Source organism: Podarcis pityusensis (assembly GCF_964106645.2).
Source record: "Podarcis pityusensis genome assembly, chromosome: 13".
In the NCBI taxonomy this organism is placed as follows: Eukaryota; Metazoa; Chordata; class Lepidosauria; order Squamata; family Lacertidae; genus Podarcis; species Podarcis pityusensis.
The window spans coordinates 20,027,328-20,051,256 of NC_138038.1; the positions used below are offsets into that span (position 1 = coordinate 20,027,328).

At 42.5% G+C, this 23,929-nt stretch overlaps 1 protein-coding gene across 5 annotated transcripts in view; it reads left to right on the plus strand.

Moving 5' to 3' along the window:
- Window positions 1-23,929, plus strand: part of SPOP (speckle type BTB/POZ protein) — a 48,132-nt gene that overhangs the window by 13,191 nt on the left and 11,012 nt on the right. For 3 of the 5 annotated variants that reach the window (XM_080979463.1, XM_080979467.1, XM_080979466.1), the window contains exons 2-3: window positions 19,800-19,944; window positions 20,493-20,614. In XM_080979463.1, coding sequence (XP_080835589.1) covers window positions 19,867-19,944; window positions 20,493-20,614 — 200 coding nt within the window. In that variant the 5' untranslated portion in view covers window positions 19,800-19,866. Of the gene's footprint in view, window positions 1-12,516; window positions 12,559-19,799; window positions 19,945-20,492; window positions 20,615-23,929 lie in introns of all 5 variants that reach the window. The other 2 variants (XM_080979464.1, XM_080979465.1) reach the window with 1 other exon arrangement.

Genomic DNA, 23,929 nt, shown 5'->3' on the forward strand with positions numbered 1-23,929 from the left:
ATAGGTTGCTGCTTCCATAGGGATACAGCTAGGTGCCATTTCACCTTTACCTCTTCTCCCCATCCCTCTCTTTTTGGTACGTTTGTCTCTCATTCTCTTTTAGCAACAGCTTTATACCAAATTATATAGCTCTGGCAGCGCTGAAGAACAGCATTAACAGCAATTTTCCTTTCCGGCCTGCTAAGTAATCCTCCTTATAAATGGAGCAGTGTTTTTTCTTTGGCTTCTTTTACAGCTTGACGTTTAAACTCCTTTTCCTATTTCATCAGTGTGCATCCTTCTCCTAATTATACATCAGATCTCTTGCTTTTGCCATACTGGTTCTATTGTGTCTTTCACATTAGTGCCTTTGCACCTTCCCATTATCTATGGAATATGCTACTTCTCATTTTTGTGTGATATTTTTTTTCTTCCTTCCTGAGTCCCTAACACCTATCTCTTTTATTAAAGGTTTCACATTAGGGGTGATTTCACTGTCTTTGGTGTGGGCGGTCCCCAGATCCATTTGTCTCTGCTAATGTTGTTTGGGTCCAGCCAGCCGTGTTCTCTAGATATCAGTGCTTGTTTATTTGTTTCTGCTCCATTTCAAAAGCGTTGTCTGAAAAGCCAGCTCTGAAATGGAAACGGTAGCCAATTAAAATCATGCTCTAATGTTTAGGCGATAATTGCATCTCCTACATCCCCACAATGGTAAACTTATGACACTTAAGTTAGATTTATCATACCTTAGAAAATGTGGGTTTCTTAAACTTGTTCAGAACATGACATACCTGTAGTCATTTTACATGGGTGCACATTGAGGAGAAGAAATGTCCTCTGTATTAAAAATGGTGACTTTTCCCAAATGCTGAAGAGCATCTGCCAGGTAAAGGACCCCTGGACGGTACAGTACAGTCAAAGACGACTATGGGGTTGCGGCGCTCATCTCGCTTTCAGGCCAAGAGAGCTGGCCTTTGTCCACAGACAGCTTTCTGGTCATGTGGCCAGCATGGCTAAACCACTTCTGGTGCAACAGGACACCGTGACGGAAACCAGAGCGCATGGAAATGCCGTTTACCCTTTCCGCCGCAGCAGTACCTATTTATCTACTTGCACTGGCATGCTTTCGAACTGGCATGCTTTCGAACTGCTAGATTAGCAGCAGCTGCGACAGCAGCGGGAGCTCACCCTGGCGTGGGGATTCAAACCGCTGACCTTCTGATCGGCAAGCCCAAGAGGCTCAGTGGTTTAGACCACAGCGCCACCCGCGTCCCTTGCCAGTTAGTGTAAATAGTACTGAGCTACGTGGACCAACTTTGTTTAAGGTGGTTTCCCATATTCATTTGTAGAAAAGATGGCAAATAGTATAGAGCGGGAGAAATGATAATCTCTTCAAAGACTGGTTTTCAGGATCTCTTGGAGAACCTGAAAGGCGATAAGTTTAGGAGAACTGAAATATTACTTCCGTCAATACATAATAAATCTATGGAAGCAAGCTTAGAAGATATTATGATACATATAAGTTTGGAGTTCACATTGGCCGTCTGCTAAAAATCCAAAATGTGCATCTAACGCCAGGTAAAGGTAGAACAGGCTTCTCTCCTGGATATAGATTTCAGTAGCTTGACCCACAAGGTGATGCACAGAATCCTGTCCTTATGGGGCAGCAGCCATTGGGGGCAGAGTCTGCTCTGCTGTAACCCAGTGCTGTGGAATGTGCACCCAGAAAATTCATTCTGAAGATTCAGGCTTTTAACGTCTGAGTTGCAGTTGTACAGAGTTTGTTTTAAGTAGTGCTGTTCAGTCGGTACTCACATGATGGGACAACAAGGGCACAAAGGGGTTGCAGGGCTTTGCCTTTATTTAGCCCCCTGCCAGTTGTTGAGCAGCTTCTTCCAGCTTTTGTAAGTCCACTGTAACTTGCCCCTCTGCAGACATTTACCCTGAACTTTTGGAAGGATTTCTTAAAGGTTTGCTCTGAACTTGTGGAAAGTTGGAAGGCACCACATGACAGCAGATGTGGGGCTAAAAGTGTAGCCCTGCTTGTCTTGCCTGTTTCTGTGAGTAATAACTAAATAGGGCTGCTGGCTCGGCTAGTTTTGGGATCATGGATTACACTGCTGGTGCTTTATTTAAGTTTGTAAATAACTTTGAAGAGGTGTGGGAGCTAAATGTGTCAGAGGAATTAAAACCAGGACTTGGAAAGGTATGCCATTGCTTCTGAGCACCCCCGTGTTGAAGGATGACAGACAGTGTTCGAAATTAGCCAGGCGCCAGGTGCGTTTTGGTACTGGTGCAGTCCAGTTGCGACCATGTGGAGATCTCTGGATGCCAGGTTGGCAACTGGGGAAAACAAAAACTTAGAGAAGGATCTGAAATAGTTTCCTTGAAGCTTGAATTTGTTTTATTCTGGATTGCTTTGATGTTTTGATATGTGGTACACCTCTTTGTAATTTTGTTCTTAAAAATATAAAGCAGTATAGAAATGGAAATAACAACCACCACCACCACCACCCAGAGGAAACAGTGCCTAGACATTCATTCCATTGTGGTGACCCCAGCCTAGCTTTAAGGTGCCATTTGGTAATTAGATTATAGATTTGAGTTTATAACATTGGTGACAAAGTACTGTAGTTAGCCACAAACTACTGATTTTGCCGCAGTTCCAACCCCACTTAGCTGAGGTTAAGCCCCATTGAGTTCATTAGGATTTATTTCTGATTAGACGGGGTTAGGATTGTGCTGATAGTTGTTCATCTTCCTTCTTGCATAAACTGTTTTACTTTAGGGGAGAAGGGGCTGTGCTGCTGAAATTGCTTCACCCCATCTCTGATATGCCTCGGCAGCGTGGCAAACAGTGCTCTTGGCGATTCAAATGTTGCGTTGCCGCAAGTTCTCGAGAAGAAAAAAAGGGATTCTGAGGCATGCAGGAGTAGAGAGAATTGGTTTTATCTGCTCTTCTTCGTTTTATTGGTGATTCACTTTTACAGAGATTGTTATTGACTTTAAAAATTGTTTTTATATTTTTATTACTGCGAGCTGCCTTGAGTGCTATGTGCAGAAAGGCAGGATCTAAATTGAAATAATAAACAACCGCAGGGAGAGGGAGAACTTACCTCTGTCCCTGTCTTCTCTCCCTGCTAGAAGTTGGCCAGAGAAACTTTGACCTCTGGTTAGGATTCATCCGTTGAGGTGTTTTCTTCCCCCTTCTCCTTAGCTATGCTGACATCTACTCTCTGGGAACAAGCTGCAAATTTTGGACAGGGCTTGGAATGCACAGAGGCTTCAAGGCGGGCATTTGATAAACAATTTGGACACCAGGTGTTTGTTAAAAAAGAAGAAGCAGCCAGGGGGACAGGCTGGAAGGTATGTGGTTGCATGCCAAGCCACAGAAGTTAAGAGTAGAAAGTCAAGCTGCCTCACCACTCCCTTGTGTAAGCTGCCTTGTCCCATGTTCTGTCAGTATTCTGGACTCCGAGATGCAAAACAACAGCCCTCGCCTCTGGAGAAATCCAGAGTTGGCTCACAGTTAAAGCAGAGTCACCAGCACTTTGTGCACAACTGTCAAACTTGTTTCCCCACCAAATAAAAGAAAGTGCTCAGTAAAAACCTGGAGAGAGAACTTGGTGGATCCGGTTGCCCTGCTGATTGTATCTTCCTGAAACCTGTGATTATGGGTGTCTGTCTAGCCATGAGAAGCCCAGAATAAGAACTGCCCCATGACTACTGGGGAGCTGGGAAATAAGACAGATACATTGGTACCTCGGTTTTCGAACGTCTCAGAAGTAAAACGTTTCGGTTTTCGAATGCCGAAAACCCAAAAGTAAATGCTTCGGTTTTCAAACTCAGAAGTCGAACATGCTACACGGCTTCCGCTGAGTGCAAGATCCTAGCTGTTGGCTATTGGGGTTTCGGTTTTCGAACATTTTGGAAGTTGAACGGTCTTCCGGAACGAATTACGTTCGAAAACCACTGTATTCTGAGACCCATCTAGAATTTAACACTCTGATTTTCTTTATGTACACCACCTCAACACTGTAGCCATGCTCTTTGATTTCATTCATTACGTTTTGGTTTTAACTGAGATTTTGTTTACCGCATAGATGCACTTACTGTTTTAGTTTTCAGTTTAGAAATGAATAGAATAAAAATGTTCCGTAACCCAGAATTCCGCCCACTCCACCAGTCTTCTGTGGCTACTCAGTACCAATGAAGAGGTACTCTGCACATATTCATACAAACACTCCCTTTCATCAATCCTGTGTTGCAAAGGAAAGAAAAATCCTAGCAAACATATCTGTCTATGATCAGGCTGATCATTCAGAATGTGACCAGTCTCTCTGTGCTTGAGAATGAAAGCGAAGGATCACTTGTTTGTTTTTAACCCCCTTCCCCTCCCCCCCCCCAAATTGCTCGTGCAAATACAGTATTTCACGGATTGCTCTGATAATGTAGATAGGCTTCAGAATACTAGGATCTGAAAGAAATAACGACAGTGGAAACTATTCAGAGAGAAGCATGCTTCCAGCATACAAAACTGCCCATATGAGCTCTAGATAAAATCACTGACACCACCAATTAAAGGATCATGGGTAGGAAGTGGAAGAGGAGAGTTTGACTGAACTTTTGAGGAACAGCTCACAGCAGCAGACCAGTGATACAACTCTGCGGAAGACATCTCTGTTGTTTTCAGAACATTCAGCGCAAAATGAAGCACCAACGTTCCCCCCCCCCCCCCCCGGTGTCAAAGCAGATCACTATAAATAAACCTAGGAATACATGGCTGTTCACAGCTAGCTTAATTGTAAGGATATAAAATATTACGCTGCTGGATCCGACCTAAGGATCCCTGTTTCTAAGTGCGGCAGCTAGGTGCCCTTAGGAAGTTAACAAGCAGGTCATGGTGGACATAACTAGACTTACCCCCATCTCCAGCCTCTGGTTATTGGATGCACGCCTTTGAATATCACAGTTCTATTTAGCTGTTGAGACACCTGTTGTCCGTTAATCTGTTTTAAAGCCACCTTCTCTCGTGGTCATCACTGGATTTTGTGGCACTCAATTCCACAAGTTAATTTGGGATGAAGTAGGACTTCCATTTATTGTGAACCTTCATTGGAAGGATCCAGAGTTCGGGTCTTTTGGAAGAGAGGAATTTCTCTTCTTTAGGGTTTTATATACTTCTTTCATGCGCTCCCACGGTCACGTTTTCTGGATTTAAAAAGCCTCTTTTGTACATTTTCTAGTTTCATGATACTATTTTTATGATTCAGCTGCCAGCATAGTGCACATAATGGACTAATTTGAACAATACAGTAATATCTTAATGAGCCAAGAGATGAACAAGCATTATGGGGGTGCATGCTGCCTTTCTCATCTTCCTTCCATTGCAGGGAAGCAAGCAAACCAGGAAACCTTCTGTGATCTGTAGTTTCCCGTTTCATCTAAACTGGGAAACAGTTGAAATAAATAAAAAAATTGTCCAGTAGGACCTTAGAAACAACTAAATTTGTTCTGGGTATGTGCATGCACACGAAAGCTTATACCCAGAACAAACTTAGTTGGCATCTAAGGTGCTACTGGACAATTTTTTTATTTATTTCGACTACGTCAGACCAACAGGGCTACCTCCCTGAATATGGGAAACAGTTGTTAGGTGTTTCAGAACAAGCCAGGCTATGAAGGCACAGTTTTAAGTTGGCTTCATATTCTGGCCATTAACCATGTTTTCCCAGTTTGGATGAACTGCGAAACTATAGATAATGGAAGACTTTCTGGTTTCCTTACACAAAGAAAGAAGCAAAGGGGCCAATGGCATGGCCAAAAAGCTCATTCATATCTCACCTTTATGAGTCAAATAAATATAGCCTATGGCTCTGTACACACACCTGTTTACTCTGCATGCAGTATGCTTCTGCTGCTGATTTGGGAATTGGTGTGCGCACAACATCATTTGCAATTCATACCTGCAGTTTCTTACAAAATAATGCATTGTGATGCATTCACCCCCCAACCCAGCTTCAGTCTGAGTTGAGAAAAGGGGACTGTGTACCTATCACTGGTTTAAAAGGCAGGTAGGTGATTCTTTTTTTCAATTCGAAACCAAGGTGATTTGTGGGGAAACATCAAAACTCAGTACTTCATAAGAAACAATGAAATAGATATAGGATGGATTGTGGTTAACATCGTGCGGACACCGCTTCCAAACCAACAGTGGGAGCATAATATATGCAAACAGCAGTATGTACGCAGCCTAAATATCCTCATCTTCCTTCATTTCTCCCTTTCTCCCTTTTTCTCATTTAACACTTTTGCTGCCTCTGACTGGTTTCCTGCTTTTCAAGAATTTAAAGGGGTTTTTGTTTTTTAGTGTTTTATAGCTTTGGACATTTGCAGCTTAAATAACTTCCTTATTGTCATTTCTTATCTGGTTTGCCAGAATTTGTGCTTAAAAACAAAAAAAGATTCTTCATGTATACAATAAAGCAACCTTCTATCCATTCATCTACTTAACCGGCAAACTTTTGGCCTTGTTTGTGTCTTTTCTTTTCTATGTCGTTTAAGTCTCGATTAGGTTGTTTGTAAATAACCTCTAAGCCTTCTGCAGAGATTCGATCCTCTTAATTATACCTTTCAGCTTCCTTTTACCTTAACACGTCTTCTCCTTGTCGGTTTCTTGACTTTGTTCCAAGGCACGGTTGTTTGTTTTGCCTGGACAGTTTTGTGTCTCCTTTCATGATCCAAAATTGCATTTACCCAACTAATTTGAGCGTTGTTGAAGTCCTCCAGTATTATTAATAGTCATTAGCTGCATCTCTGTTTTATCATAATCAGAGTTTGTCAGCAGGGCAATACTGTACCCTTACCTTTTTCATCTTTTACTGTACCCTAAGTATTACAGGCTCTCTTTTTTGGTCAGTAGAAGATTTGCCTTGAAGCTAGTTTATAAATTGCAGCGGAACAGGAAATCTGCATACTTTCTTTTTTCTTTTTTTTGTAATATTTTTATTGATTTTCCATCAAAAAATACATATAACACCATATCAAAACTTTCACAAATTTTCTCTTTTGGACTTCCTTCAGCTTCTCTGACAATCATCCAATTTTAGCTTTTTTAATTACACATTTCCTAAATTTACTATTGCCTTTTGACATACCCTTCCAGATCTATTTTTCTTTTTTACAATACTTCTCAAACTTTTACAGAGCTTCTTGAAATGCTACTAGCGTTATTCTCTCATCACTTATACATTCCAGATAATCTACAAACTGCACACTTTCTTGGTTAGCCACCCAAAATTTGTGGTTTCTGTCAATTCCGTCTGCCCTCCTAGCTCAGGGGAGGCATGGAGGTTGCTCCCTGCAGTTCTGCCGGCCTTTGAAAGCATTTGGACCAGCTAGAAGTTTTGCTACTTCCAGTTGTCTCTGAAGACCACTGTGAGGTCCCAGATGAGCTTCTGCTGCTCATCGCTCAGTTTGCTCTCATCACAGACTTTCTCTTCAAGTAAAAGAGATGCTTTCTGCTGACAAGTGCATTTGTGGACCCCTGATTAGAAACTTAAAAATGTATAAGCGTTATTTGGGGTGTGGGTGGAGAAATTCAGCTTTACCTTTGGATTTTTCTTTGTTCAAATTTCTAGGCATTCTAGTGAGCAAGGACTTTTCTTTCCCTCTGCGTTTGGGAATTTAGGAATCACTTTTAATAAATAAAATTCTTTTAAGCAATAATAAAAAAACCTGAAGCAGTAGTCCAAATTCCTGGATGTCAGCAAAACATTCTTAGGAACCTAGCTATCAAACATATCTGTTGTTGTTTTCAGCGATCTTCAGCCTGAAATAGGTGACCATGTAATTGAAGAAGGGAAATGAACCATCGAGAGGAAATTCATTGGAGAGCTTCTGTGAAATGCTTAGGATATAACTCATGGCTGTGATCTGTGTGCAGCACTGAGGGCCATGTCAGAAATATTAGCAGGAGGCCAGCTCGTCTGCCAGAAGTGTCCACCCACATAGTGCAACAACAGTTTGGTCAGGATGGTGAAATTCGCCTGGCCACTAGATGCTGGTTGGTGCCAAGGGCTTGGACATATTTTTTTCCAGTTCTGCTTACTTGGATAGTGGAGTCAGTCTAATACTTCCTTCTGCCTATGGGAGATGCACAGTGTCCTCCTAACAAATTCTTGCACATCTTAATGGAAGCCCGACTTAGACACCTTGAGAATTTCTTTCTCTCTCTCTCTCTTTCTCTCTCTCTCATGTCATGGGCTTCAATTAAAGAAGAAACTCTAAAAGCCAGGCAAGTCTTTAATAACATTGTGATCAAATGCAAAAATCTTACAGTCTTTTAGATGTAACTCTCCCTAAGTGGTCGTTGGTTCCAGTTGGGGCTGGTAGGGCAGAAGACAAGCGTAAGTGCAGCCAGAATGGATGGCAGCAGATCCAACTAATTCGTTTTGTTGCCATCCTCTTCCTTGCCAAGTTCTACAAGGCCAGTACTGAAACCAAAGTGGAAGAAACTTAGACTGATAGTAAGTAAGCAGACTGGCTGAGAGCAGACTTCCATTTGTCCTAATGGGCCATCTTCCACTGCTCCCTCCTCTGTTCAGATTGTTCTTCTTCTCATACAACCTGTTGCTAGTCCCTAAAACAACATCTCCCTTCCAGCTTCCTAGTGCATCTCACCCACCCAAATTTGCCAAAAGTGCTAATGGAACAGATGAGGGGGGCTTATTCCTTCCAGGGTCGTCTTACTGTACAGTCCTAGAGCCATGGCATTCACACTGGCATGGGGGGGGTGTTCTCTACTGACATAATCAGTGCTTTTCCTGAGATCATGCAACACAAGCCACGTCATAGCCCCCTCTATAATCTGGAGGAATTATGGACATTTGCATGACATTTTTTATTATCCTGCTGGCAGCAGGTCTTAATTTGAGCCCCAGAACTAGTTTCAATGTCAGGCTTTGCTTTGTACCTTTTGTGTCTGCAGTTGTTACCTTATGCAGGTATAGGGAGTAGCAAGGACCCTGTGAGCAGTCCCAGCTCCTGTTCTACAGGATCTATCCTTTATGTATTACATTTGTGTCTCTAGCAAGGAGCTCCAGTTGGCATGCTTGGTTCTCCCTGCTCCTGTTTTCTCCTGTTAGGCTGAGAGAGTGTGTGTCTGGCCCAAGGGCTCCAAGTAGGCTTCCTAGCCGAGTAGGAATTTGAATCCTTGTCTCCCAGATTCTAGACTGGCATTCCATCTGCTCCCCAACACCGCTTCTCGATATAATCAAATCCAGGAAGAATCCACCTGCTTTGCATTTTGGCCTCATTCAGGCGAATGTCAGCATCTCAAATTGGCTTTGTGTGTCTACCCGACCTGGCCACAGTGATCCATGCGACGGTCATCTCCAGGCTTGACTATTGTAATTCGCTCTACGCGGGGCTGCCCTTGAAGCTGACCCAGAAACTCCAGAGGGTGCAGAATCCTGCAGCGAGGCTCCTCACGGGGTCTCTGCCATGGGAGCATATTCACCCAGTGCTTTTCAAACTACACTGGCTCCCGGTAGAGTACAGGGTCAGATTTAAGGTGCTGCTTTTGACCTTTAAAGCCCTTCACGGCCTAGGACCCTCGTACCTACGGGACCGCCTCTCCCGGTATGCCCCACGGAGAGCCTCAAGGTCCATAAATAGCAACACCCTAGTGGTCCCGGGCCCTAAGGAAGTTAGATTGGCTTCAACCAGAGCCAGGGCCTTTTCAACTCTGGCTCCGGCCTGGTGGAACGCTCTGCCTCATGAGACCAGGGCCCTGCAGGATCTGATTTCTTTCCGCAGGGCCTGTAAGCCAGAGTTGTTCCGCCTGGCCTTTGGCTTGGAGCCAATTTGAATTCCCTCCCTCTCTTTCTTTTTTCCTTTCCTTCTCTTCCTGCAATGAGGCTACATTTTAATATTTTAATGTTTCAATATTTTAATGTTGTATTTTAATTTTGTTTTTAAGTTGTAATCATTCAACTTGTTTTTATTATTGCTTGTAAGCCGCTCTGAGCCCGGCCTTGGCTGGGGAGGGCGGGGTATAAATAATAATAATAATAATAATAATAATTATTATTATTATTATTATTACAATAAGTACACACATTAGCTCTTGGTTTGTCTTGCCTAGCGGGTTGTTAGGAGTTGGAATTGGAGTCTGAATCCCTATTATTGTTGGGACTTGGTTGGGGAAATTTCAGGAGCCTGTAAGCTTGATTTCAGCTGCCCATTTCCAACCCCTGTTGGGTTCTTGCTGCTCTTGCCGCCCTCCCCACCCACCGCCAGGCACTTAGTGGGAGTGGGAGGAATGCCTGAGCTTGCACAGGTTTCCCTTCCCTCATCTCACAGCAAGCTTTCATGGATCTTGTGGTGTCCTAAGGGTGTGTAAAAACCTAGGAAGCTTCTGCTTATGGAGAGTCCTGCACAGCAGGATTCAAATTAATGGCTCATTCCAAGTAGTAATTTGATGCCCTGGCATGGCAGTGTGTGAAATCTTCTTTTCAGAGAGTGAAGCAGCGTGGCGGGTAATCTCTCTGTGCCAGGCTAATCTCGATATCTGCTGTGTTTCTGAAAGCTTTGTTGCCTTTTGAAAAATCTATTTAATTTTCTCTTGGTGATTCAGAACTGTGTTGATAATACTCTTATCAGCTTGCTTTAAGCCAGATGTGTATGGTATGTGCAGATTTGTCTGTTTTGTGATGGATTTTTTTTTAACACCTTCTGTTGGTTACTTCTTACTTTTCTTTCCACATTGCTGGGATTCACTACCCCCCCCCCTTTTCTGTTTTAACACGGTGTGTGTGTGTGTGTGTGTGTGTGTGTGTGTCTATAGTTTGCAATGGGGGTACGCAGTTGACAGTTCTCGGTTTTCCTTCCCCAGACACTCAGGATAACCCACCTTCCTCTTTGGGACAAGTGTCCTTAGTCTAGGATGTAATTTGGGGCAAGAAGCTGGATTGGTAGATGGAGCAGCAACTTAGGAAAGAAGATGAGAGTTGGTTAGCTCAGGGTGGCTATATGGAATACAGTTGTACTTGGAAGTCGAACGGAATCCGTTCTGGAATCCGATCGGGTTCCAAAACGTTTGGAAATCAAAGGGCATCTTCTGATTGGCTGCAGGAAGCTCCTGCAGCCAAGTGGAAGCCCCGACAGACAATCGGGTTCCAAAGAACGTTTTCAAACTGGAACACCCACTTGCGGGTTTGCGGCATTCGGGAGCCAAAACGTCTGAGTACCAAGGCGTCCGGGATCCAAGGTACAGGACTTGAGAGCCACAGACAGGAGAGTCGGATTCTGATCTGGAAACCTGGCCTCATACCCCATTTCTCCATGGGATCCCAGATGTGGCCTTGGGTAATCTGTTAAAATGGAAATAACAGTGACCTGCTTCACAAGGTAGTTATGTTTCGAAACACTTGGTGAATAGAAAATGCTATATAAATGGAATCTGGGACTTGAAATCACTTCGTATTCAACTATACAGTTTTAGACTTGGCCAATCTAGAGAGAGGCAAGCTGTTTTGGATGGGGTTGCATTGCGTTGTTCTTGGAAGAGTTGGGTGCATAGTATGGGGTACCCTGGTGGCTTATGTGGCCAGGAGTTCCTTTTCCCAACTTCGGCCTGGTGGTGTGAAGGACTTTGCTTCCCTCCCTTCCTGTGACCAACTTCTGACTTAAAAACCATGCCCCAAATATGCCCCTAGACCTTTATAAACACAAAAATCTGTGCCATTCCATATCCAAAGGTGGATCTTGTCGTTCCTCCCTTACACACACAAACAAACACAAATGACTCTGCAAAATGTTGGTTAAACTATGTGCAGAATCAAACAGAAGACATTGCCACTTCAGACTTCCTGACTGGAGCATCTGAATTCCCTGCTCTTAGAATTTCCCATTATTTGCGAAAATGCAGTGATTGCCTCTAAAGCCCAAATTACGTATAATCATGGCTAAGTTGCAAATATTAATTTCAGTGGGTCTGCTTTGAGTAAAACTTAGTTTAACACTACCAACTGTATTGTTTAGTTCTTATTACGCTTTATGTTATAAATATGCATCTATAATCTTAGCTGTATTGTGAGTTGCTTTATGAATGCTTTTCTGCTTCAGAAGTGGATGTAAAAACTACTAGCAGTAACAAAAAATATAGACCACAAGAGGGATTATTTCCTGTGTGTCTTCTGTAAGTATTTACCTATAGAATTATTATTATTATTATTATTATTATTATTACTTTCCCGTCCTTCTGGCAGGGTTTCCCCAGCCACTCTAGAGGATATTTGTATAAAATATATACCATTTTTCAACCTTAGCAATTCTCGGAACAGTTCACACTAATCCAGTCAGATTTATAGGCTAGTGATGTTACCTTCATAGCAACACTAGGCACATACCACATGGCAAATTTAGTAGCCCTCACCACTGAACATGCAGGCAGATAGTTTTATGGAAATGTGGGAGAGGCTTCAGAAAGCCACACATTTGAAATCTGAGCCTTTGGCATTCTTTCTCTTTCAGCTTTGTCTCTGCGGTTCTCTGAGCTGGGATTCCACGTTACATGTAAGCTGGTATTTTTAGGAAACTACAGTGGCCTGGTTTCTATGCCCTTTTAAAATGTGAAGGGTTTTTTTGGAGGGGGGAAGCATTATTGGGTTGTTGTTTTTATTTTGATTACGTATTTTGTGGTTTTATATTTTGATTTTATTCTGTGAACCACCCTGAGACCTCGGGGTATAGGGCGGTATACAAATTCAGTTTAATAATAATGCCATGGGAAGCCAAACTGTGGATTACCACAAGTAAGCAAGCAAAAGGGGGTTTGCTTGGACAGACACAAGCCACAGGTTGTGATTTGCACATAATGCTAAGCCAGCCCTCTGGTTTCCTTCTTTCCGGCGTGACACAGGAAAGAATGGGTGTGTGCAATCTGAGCAGTGTGCACCGGCACCACTTGCCCCTTTCATAAGCCATAGGTGCAGTGTGCATGTTGGGCTAGGCCATTCTTAAACCACGACTTATTTAACAGTTGTTTATTGCACCAACCAGACGTCATTTTCTGCAGGCAAAAGTAACTACAGTGGTAGCTCGGGTTACATACGCTTCAGGTTACAGACTCCGTTAACCCTGAAATAGTACCTCGGGTTAAGAACTTTGCTTCAGGATGAGAACAGAAATCGCGCGGCGGCAGCGGGAGGCCCCATCAGCTAAAGTGGTGCTTCAGGTTAAGAACAGTTTCAGGTTAAGAACAGACCTCCAGAACGAATTATGTTCTTAACCCGAGGTACCACTGTACTGATAACAACACATACGTAACAGGCTGTATGTAACTATATAAATTCTTTTTAAATGCAATTCAACATATCATATCAAAATATATGGTTCTATAGACCAACTTATCTTATAAACAAAACATATTACAGTATGAGAAAGTCCAGCAGACTGATCAGGAAATACAATCTATTCAGTTCTTATACCACGGTGTGGAATTCTTATATCAAGCTTGTCGTGTTCCACACGAAGATGCTTTTAAGAATTCTAGCATTCCTTGTATGCAGGTATCAGACAAAAAACTTGGAAGAATGGCACATGCAGAAAATAAGACAAGGATTCCAGGATAATTCCTTGTTTCGTCCAACCAGGCTTCGTCAGCCGTGCATACTCTGGATTATATAGACAAACATAATGTGATGTGAAATGCAAAAGTAACTACGGCTTGTTTTGTCATACTCTGCCCACCCTCAGCTGCCTCTCTGCTTTACATCCCTTAAGTCTGTTGTTTCTCATAGACCGGCATCGCCTCACAGTGTCACCATTTCCCTTCCTATTAGTTGGCTGTGAGAGCGAGGGTGTGGAAATCTCTGTGATCTTCAGTGCAGCTGCCATTAAGCAGCTGCTCTCCCCTTCCATTCTCCCAATAAACAAATGCCCCTACTCCTTTGCAGCTTTTAGTTTTTCAAACCCCTTTCTTCCCCTGTACAACCATGCTTTTTTGTTTTCCTTTCCCCAACCAACAATCAAGTGTCATAATGAATTTATGCTTTGCGCTTAGTAAGGACTCTGCTGCTGAAAGACGGCTTTTACTAATGCAAACTTTAAGTCGTTTCACCTGTTAGCTGGCTTGAATTTCAGGATCCAAACCTGAAGTTTTAAACCCTACTCCCCCCCCCCCCAACAGACACTCTTCTGTACTTTGCTATCAAAGCGCAAAGTCGCAGGGAACCTTTAGCTACGTGGGGAAAGTGCATTTGTTTGGAAACAGAAATTTGCCGCCCCTCTGTATCTTAACCCTCTGACCCCTACAATTTCTGTTTTTCTGTGTTAAAATGCACAGCTTTTCCAGCTGCTAAAAAGTCTGGTAAAATCCCAACCCTGCTAAGCTGCCCAGCTCTGCAGAGGTGTGAACATCGGCCTGTTTGAAGCGCCCACCCTAGCAGCACAAACGCGACTCTCCAAAGGTCTTTGTGCAGGAAAGTTACTTGGAAATTGGATGAGACACGTGCGGCTTAAAAAACTTTAGCAGCAGGTGTTGCGGGGGGACTGCAGGTGTGGTTGTCAATGGTGTGTGTGTTGCAGAGTTAGCGGCAATGTTGGCTTCAGGGACAGTGCCAATGAAGAGGATCTGAGCATGGAGAGAGGCTTTAATTTCCAGTCACTCTTGCCTGATGTCTCTGTCACTTGGTGTGCTGTTTGGGCAGGGTGATAAAAGAGACCATGTGCTATGGGTTAAGGAGGAGCCTGGGTTAGCATGTGCTAAGCCATAACTAAGTTAAGTAAGCCAGCAACAAATAATGGTTTATTTTCCTGAACAGAACATAGTTAAGGTACTGTGCTGGGTTCAGACATAAGCCTTGGTTAATGTTTATTTAAACCGTGGTTTCATTTCACCTGAGAATCAGGTCATAGGTTGCCTGTCGCGCAAGCCCCAGGCATTACGTTCCAACTAGGGATGCTTGAAAAATTAGAAATTTGCCTGTTCCAGTATGACCTGACCTGTATCTCTTGGACCAATGTGTTGATTGGAACTTAGTTACCCATTGGCATTTGCAATTCTTACATGTTCTGAAACAGTTTTACTTCTTCTTTTTAAGTATTTTAAAAAAGTTTAAAGTGTTTATTTGAGAGAAAATTTAGAAATGTGTAGTTTAAATGTATTATTTCGTGGATTTCAAAACATGCAGCTTTACTTTAAAAAAATGAAGGGATCTGTTTATAGCTAAGCACTCAAACCTGTACCCTATGCTGAGACCAGCAGTCTGTCCCCCTGCTTGGAAAAAGAGTTATTAGGCAGATACTTGGCAGGTAGGTCTATGAATAGCTTTTAGGTGTTGATCACTAAAAAATGGAAACCTCGTGGCCTCTGCTCACCAGATTCTGGAGTAACCATTGCTCCACGTCTTCTAAGACATATGGGGGAACCGTTGGTGCTCCACATGTTACTGAACTACAACTCCCATCAACCCCAGTGAGCATGGCCAGTGTTGAGGGATAATGGGAGTTGTAGTTTATGGGATAATGGGAGTTGCAGCATCTGGAAGGCCACAAGTTTCCCACACCGGCTCCAGAGGCAAAGTGAAACTTCCCTTTGACCCACCACAGTCATTTCTTAGCAGTGGTTTTTAATAAAAAAATTTCATATAAAAAAAAATACCATTCACACGAAAGCTTATACCCAGAACAAACTTAGTTGGTCTCTAAGGTGCTACTGGACAGTTTTTTATTTTTATTTTATTTATTTCGACTGTGTCAGACCAACACGGCTACCTACCTGAATTTTTAATCTTTCATCCCTAGTTCAAGTTGCCTGATTTCTGTGTGTAGAGAGTGCCCAGCTGTGGCATTATTGCACTTCTGCCCCACCCTGTCAGCCGGGATAGCTCTGTTGGTATAGCATGAGAATCTTAAACAGGCATAGGCAAACTCTGCCCTCCAGATGTTTTGGGACTACAACTCCCATCATCCCTAGCTAACATGACCAGTGGTCAGGGATGATGGGAGTTGTAGTCCCAAAACATCTGGAGGGCTGAATTTGCCTATGCCTATGCCCGCTCTTAATCTTAGGGTCGTGGGTTTGAGCCCCACGGTGGGTAAAAGTTTCCTGCATTGCAGGGGGTTGGACTAGATGACCCTCATCGCCCTTTCCAATGTTCTATGATTCTGTGATTCTTTCATCAGGTTGCTCAGAGTTGTACTTCTCTGCCCTCCCCCCCATTTTCATCTCACACCAATGCTTTGAGATGGAAGGGGAAGTGGCGGAGGTTTGGGGGCACCCAGTGAGCCTCATGAATTATACTTGAGAGTGGATTTGAACTCGGCTCACCCGAAACCTTGTTCAGCACTCCGACCACTGTGCAGCACTGCCTAAACACTGCAGCATATGTGACGGCAGCTAAAGCAACTGCTGCTGACATAAGTGAATAAAAGCTGGGCTTCAGTAGTGCTTTGGCTTGTTGGCATGGCTATTGAGAAGTACATGGCGGTGGGAAAAGTGCTTGGATTAAAGACCTGCCAGTGGTAGCTCCCAGCAAAAGGGAAAATGACACTCTGATGTGCAGGTTTGACCCTTTGCGGGATGGTGTGAACAGATTTGTCCAGGTGTTGTGTACATGAGGCCTGATACACCCCAACTAGGGTGCTATATCAAAACACTGTTGTTGCAGTAGGAAAACAGGCTTATTCCTTACTTAGCATGAAGATTTTTGTAGAGGTAGCATTCATCTCATTACCAGCCTTCTGGAGAGTGCAAAGTGTACAGGAAGGCAATCGTCTTGGATCGCTGATGGTTGTACATCTGTTATTTAAGGAGTTTGTGTCAGTTTTTCTACTTAGAATAGATAAAGAATGTGTTTATATCTTGGGCACCCTGGAAGGTAGAAAGCATCTGAAAATTGTATCAGAGCTTGGAACTAATGTGCCAGTTTTAAACATATATATATGAGAGAGGTTTGTTGTTTTTGGAACGTGAACAAAAAACAGCAGTTCTGTTCATTTCTCCCCTTTCCCCCCATTGCAAATTCTATGAGAACATCTGTTTTTTCCTTTAGCTTATCTCTCGCACCTCTGCTGTTTGTGGCAGTTTTGATTGTTTTGGTGTGTTTTTTCTTTTTTTAATTTTAGATTTTGTCGGGCTGGTGGATACACACATTTTGCCAGCTGTTAGCAGCCAAGTGTGTTAGGGAGCCACGAGGGATGGGAAGAGAGAGCCTTGTGCTGCTCCCAGAGGACCCAGATTGCTTTGGATGGGCAGGTAGCTCATAGTTTTGCAAGTCTGAGAAAAGGATGGTGCTGGTTGTAGAGGGAACCAGCAAACCACAGTGCACAAAGGAAAGGACCTGCAATTCTTTATGTGAGCTACTCCACCAAAGCATGTGAGCAAGGCTTTGATGAGCAAATCTAAAGTACAGTAGTACCTCGGTTTTCAAACGTAATCCATTCCGGAAGATCATTCGACTTCCGAAACATTCGAAAACCGAAGCATGTACTTCCGGAAAACTCAATATGGAAGCTGTGTGGCACATTTGACTTCCAAAAAGCGTTTGAAAACCGAAGCAGTTACTTCTGGGTTTTTGGTGTTTGATGATCGAAACGTTTGACTTCCGAGATGTTCGAAAACCGAGGTACCACTGTATAATCTTCCCAACATAAGTGAGCCACATATTTTATTTTTTTAGACAGTTTTTATGCTCAGACACTTTCATATACAATATCTCAAGGTGGTGCACAGCCTAAAAACATAACCTACACCATTTATACACACATACATACCACCCTTCATCTGTAGATCGCAGGCAAGTTCACAACATAAAATTACAATGCAAACAAACACAAAATACATAATAAAAAGAAGAACAAAACCAAGCCAATAATCCCTCCCCTTTCCACGACACATTTAAAAGGGCATCAGATGTCAATCAGCCAAAGGCCTGGTTGAAGAGGAACAATTTTGCCTGATGCCTGAAGGAGTATAATGAAGGCGCCAGCCAAACCTCTCCAGGGAGAGCATTCCACAAACGGAGCCACTGCAGAAAAGGCCCAGCCTCATGTTGTCACCCTCCAGAGGAGGCACATGTAGAAGGGCTTCATATTATGATCGCAGGGCCCAGGTCAGTTAATATGGAAAGAGGCAGTCCTCGGAAGTATTGCAGTCCTGAGCCATTTAAGGCTTATAGGCTGTGACCAGCGCTTTAAATTGGGCACAGAAACTAATTGGCAGCCAGTGCAGTCAAACCAGGATTGATGTAATATGCTCAAACCATCTTGCCCCAGTGGGCCACCTGGCTGCTGGATTCTGCACTAGCTGAAGTTTCTGAACTGTCTTCAGAGGCAGCCCCACATATAACGCATTTCACTAATCTAACCTAGAGGTCAAAAACATCAGTAAAAGCCAACTGGCAAAGAAAGGCCTGTGTGAATAATGGTTTTCCAAAGACCTTGAATAGTGAGCAGCCAGCCTCTCATTTGCAAGAGTTCGCTAATTTTACTTTATTTTTAATTGAACATACCTCTCAACTTGAATCATAGACTCATATGATTGTATAGCACGCAGCAGCTTTTGTTGTTCTTGCCAGTCTCTTCAGTCCCCATAATCTAGTGCCTCACATAGTGGTAAAATTCCAATTGTAAGCTCCTTGGGGCAAGGCCTGCCATCTCTCTAAAGTAATGTACAGTGTACCTTAACAGTGCTCTTTATTTTGAATGTTAATGGTGCAAAGTTTGGAGCTAGCGAAGCACCTGAGTTAGCTAGCTAGAGTGAGTCTGAAGTGGGTTTATATTGTTTCAGTGTACAAGTGCTACGAAAGGTGCATTAGTTGACTTTGGAGGGGAGCCTTGTGATATACCTCACTATTAGGTTTAGGGGTAACTTGTGTGCAAGAATAAGAATGCATCTCAGGTCTCCAGGGCTGTATTGTTTGGATGCAAGCCAACACTTCACAGGACTGCTACTGTAAATCTTTAAATTCTTTGTGATGGTGGTTTGGCCCCAGGTTCCTTTTGTTCAAACACTGCTAAATGTCAGCTTGTGTTTGAAAAAGCACAGGTAGAGCGTGGGATAAAACAATTATAGTTGTCTCTGTACGTAGAGTGGTGCAAGACCTTGTACCTGTCCCATGACTCTTACCTTGTTTCTTGCTCGTCCCCTTTTATTCCTGTGGATCGAAAACAAGGTCCATATTTTTCAATAGGCTCATGATTCTTGTTTTTCTCGGTTCTTCTCTTGAAGTTGCAAACCCATCCGAGGTGCATGATTTGACAGCCACTTTGTTCAACTAGATAAAAGCTATGCTTTGATTCAGATCCCATCTCTGCTTTTGTAATTCCTTATTCCTCAGTTTCTCATACGTAAAAGAGTAGTCCTGATCTACGCACAGGAAAACCCCCGCTATAAATAAGTCATAAAATAAATCGTTATAGCAAAAGAGAGGGTGGGGAAACCCTATGTAAAATTACATAGAAATGTTTCATGCTCAGTAGCACAATCTGGTGTTGCATGTTTATAATGCATTTAAAACACCCTTATTTGACTAGTGTAGCTGAGAGACTAGTGGCCCGCAGTGGGGCATTAAGGTAAGTAGTAAACATTGCGAAGCATTATCTTCCTTCCGCAAATTCAACTTGGTGTAAAGACAGTATAGTAAGGTAACAGAGGTGGGGAAATCTGCAGTGCCTAACCTTTTCCAGTAATAAGACACATTTTTTAAAACAAAGCACTGGAAAACTAGCCAGAACCCATGCTATTCTGAGGTAACTTAACAATTGCTGGGAAGTTTTAACTAACCTTTATATCCCTCTTCCTCTTTAATCAGGGTGAAGTTTGTACACACAGATTTCTTTAACTAACCTGTGGAATCCTGTCTGACCTCCAAACTGGCGATGTCAAGGGTACCGAGTCCTCCTCCTCCGGCAGAGATGTCAAGTGGGCCTGTTGCTGAGAGCTGGTGTTACACTCAAGTAAGTCCGCATTTTAGCATCCTTTCGTTTGCCCCACGGAGGGGCAAAGAATATCTTAGTGAAAAGCAATACTGGCTGGCATCTTTGGTGCCTTGTTCAAATTGTCACGGTCCCGAGCCAGTGTTTTGGGCAGCCTGTGATGCTTTCTAAAACTTGAAGCTTGAGTTCTGCCCACTTTTAACAGTGATGAATCTGATGTGTAAAAGCAGGGAATCCCGTGACCCGTGTGATGTTAGTGTCAAGTTTCCCAGGAATGGCTGCCCTGCTTTCCATGTTCTGGATACCCTGCTAAGGTCTGTTTGAGCCATCTAATGGTCTAATGCAGCCTTTCTCAACCTGTGGGTCCCCAGATGTTGTTGGACTACAACTCCCATCATCACTGAGCTCTGGCCTTGCTACTAGGGCTGATGGGAGTTGTAGTTCAACATCTGGGGACCCACAGGTTGAGAAAGGCTGGTCTAACGTATCATCATTGGAAATAAGGTATGTTGTCTTTCCATCATCTTGCTATTTGTAACTGTCTTTCTGCTAATCTTTTTCCCCTTAAGATCAAAGTGGTCAAATTTTCCTACATGTGGACCATCAACAACTTCAGCTTTTGCCGGGAGGAAATGGGAGAGGTCATCAAAAGTTCAACATTTTCATCAGGAGCTAATGATAAATTGAAGTGGTAAGGATCATTATACAGTGCACAATGGGAACCAGCAACGAACACGGCATTTGGTAGCTTGTGGTGCTTAGAATTGGGTTCAAAACCCCTACTTAGCTGCACACTCACTGGGAGGCCTTGGGGAGGTTGCTAATGCTTAGCCTCAATCCTGCCTTCTGTAAAATGGCACAATAATGACTTGACTCATGGGTCCAGTTACAGATAGGTAGCCGTGTTGGTCTGCCATAGTCAAAATAAAAAAAAAATTCTTCCAGTAGCACCTTTAAGACCAACTAAGTTAGTTCTTGGTATGAGCTTTCGTGTGCAAGCACACTTCTTCAGGTATCTGAAGAAGTGTGCTTGCACACGAAAGCTCATACCAAGAACTAACTTAGTTGGTCTTAAAGGTGCTACTGGAAGATTTTTTTTTTTTATTTTGACTCATGGGGTTGTCTTCAGAATGACTGAGGCAATGAACTGCCCTGACCTTCAGGGGAAAGGAGAAACGATATACAAACATGCTTCATATCAATATCCCTGTGGCTTACTTGTGACTCTCAATACCATCCATCCATACTGAAAATGCAGCTAAGACCAAGGTGTTAGAAAAGATGCAAGTGGGTAATACCTTCTTAACAGGAATTAGCAAACTATATGGAGCAATCCGCGGGACACAGAACCTAGGACTTGCCAATCAGAAGGTCAGCAGTACGAATCCCGTGACTGGGTGAGCTCCCGTTGCTCGGTCCCTGCTCCTGCCAACCTAGCAGTTTGAAAGCACATCAAAGTGCAAGTAGATAAATAGGTACCGCTCCGGCGGGAAGGTAAATGGCGTTCCCGTGCGCTGCTCTGGTTCACCAGAAGCGGCTTAGTCATGCTGGCCACATGACCCGGAAGCTGTACGCCGGCTTCCTCGGCCAATAAAGCGAGATTAGCGCCGCAACCCCAGAGTTGGTCACGAGTGGACCTAATGGTCAGGGGTCCCTTTACCTTTACCTTTATGGAGCAATCCGCGAAAATAATTGTAAATAATAATCTCTCCGATAACTGTAAAATAATGAAAGGCACTAGACAAGGCTGCCCATTATCCCCGCTGTTGTTTATATTGATGCTGGAAGTAATGTTACAGGGTATAAGAAAGAACGGGGAAGTGAAAGGAATTTCGGTGGGACAACAATCCTATAAACTAAAGGCTTTTGCTGACGATGTGGTATTAACAGTAGAACAGCCACTTGAAAGGGTTCCTAAGGCATTAGAGGATATAAGAAAGTTTGGGAAGGTGGCGGGCCTTAAAATAAATGCAGAAAAAACTAAGATATTAGTAAAAACATGGGTGACCATTCAAAAAAAGAACTGGAAATGGTGAGTGGATTAAGAATATGTATAAAGGTGAAGTACTTAGGGATATGGCTGGCTGTGAGGAATCTCAACTTATTTTAAGATTATTACGTAAAGGTGTGGAAGGAGATTAAAAAAGAATTGGAAATATGGGGGAGAATGAAACTTTCCCTAGTGGGTAGAATATCAGCCATTAAAATGAATGCATATATTACCTAAAACGTTTTTATTTCAGTCCATCCCAGTGGTCAACAATTTACACTGCTTCAAAGAACAGCAAAAAGATATCACTAGATTTTTCTGGCAGGGGAAGAAACCAAGAATTAAGCATAAAATTTTGATAGGTAGTAAATAAAGAGGAGGCTTCACTCTGCCAGATTTACAATTATATTATGAGGCAGCGTGTCTTTGTTGGCTAAAGGTATGGATTGTATTGAAAAACACCCACCGATTGCATTTGGAAGGTCATGTTCTCAAATTCGGCTGGCACACATGTCTATGGTATGGGAAAGCTAAAATACATAAATGTTTTTCAAACCATGTGGTTAGAAAGAAGGTATATAGAGTTTGGGGGAAGTATGAGAACTTGCTGGAAAGGAAGACACCTTTGTGGTTATCGCCAATAGGAGCAATTGTTTAGAAGAGAATGAATATGGATAGACAAGACGACATAAAGAGACTTATTGGATTTTTTAGAAAGGGAACCTAGACTCAAGACTATGGAGGAAATAAGTATAGTAGCCAGGTAACAGACTGGTTACAATATTATCAATTAAATGAGTGATTCAAAATGGATAAGAAAAACAGATTTTCAGACCAAAGCTCGCAATTTGAAAGAGATTTATTAGAAAATAATCAAAAGTTATTATCTAGAATGTATAAGATGTTATTGGAATAAGAAAAAGACGAGCTGGTAAGATCATCAATGATTCACTGGGCAACAGACATAGGGCATAGTATAGAATTTGACCATTGGGAGAAATTATGGAAGAAAGATTTAAAATTTACTGCATGTTATGTGTTGAAACAGAACTGTTTGAAAATGGTTCACACATGGTATTTAACCCCCAGTAGACTAGCTAAGATGTACAAATCGGAATCAATGTATGTTGGAAATGTAAAGAAGTAGAAGGAACATTCTTCCATATGTGGTGGACATGCAAAATAGTTAAAGGGTATTGGGAAATGATATACAATGAGATGAGAAAAATGTTAAAAAAAACTTTCCCCCAAAAATCAGAGGCATTCCTTTTGGGAATGGTACAGGCAGAAATACCCAGATGTCAGGAAAACTTATTTATGTATGCCCATACTGCAGCTCGGATTTTGTTGCCACAGAAATGGAGGGTGAGCGAGGTTCCTAACAAGGAGGACTAGCAACTAAGAATGATTGAATATGCAGAGCTAGCAGGTTTAACTAGTAGAATAAAAGAACAAGAGGACCAAGTATATAAAGAGAAATGGAAAAAAATTGTGGAGTATTTAGAAAATAACTGTAAATATGTGAAAAATTTAGCAGGATTAAGGTAAATTCAACAGTATAACATAAAATAAAGGCATAATAAAAGGAAAAGAGAACGAAATTGCTATATAAGAATATGCAGAAATAATGGGGAAATCAAAGGAACCAGGAAAAGGCAAGAAGGGAAGTCATAAATGATGGTCTTATTATAAAGTAAGATATGAATGAGGGAAATGTTGATTTCAATGTAAATGTGGTTCTGGAAACTGTAATAATGAAAAAATATTTTTAACATTTATTTTTTTAAAAATGAAAATGTAGCTAAGAAATCTTATATTATCATCTGCAAGGGGGCCAAAATGTGTTGTCTAACAGATTGCAGCAAGGCATGACCATGCCATCTAAGCCACAGACACACCACAAGATCAATATCTCCAGATGGCTCAAGCAAGTGAGCCAAGCCATACTTGTAATCCATGGGCATTGGCCAGTTTAAACTGGGACCTGTACAAGATAAATCCAACCTAGTGAGGAAT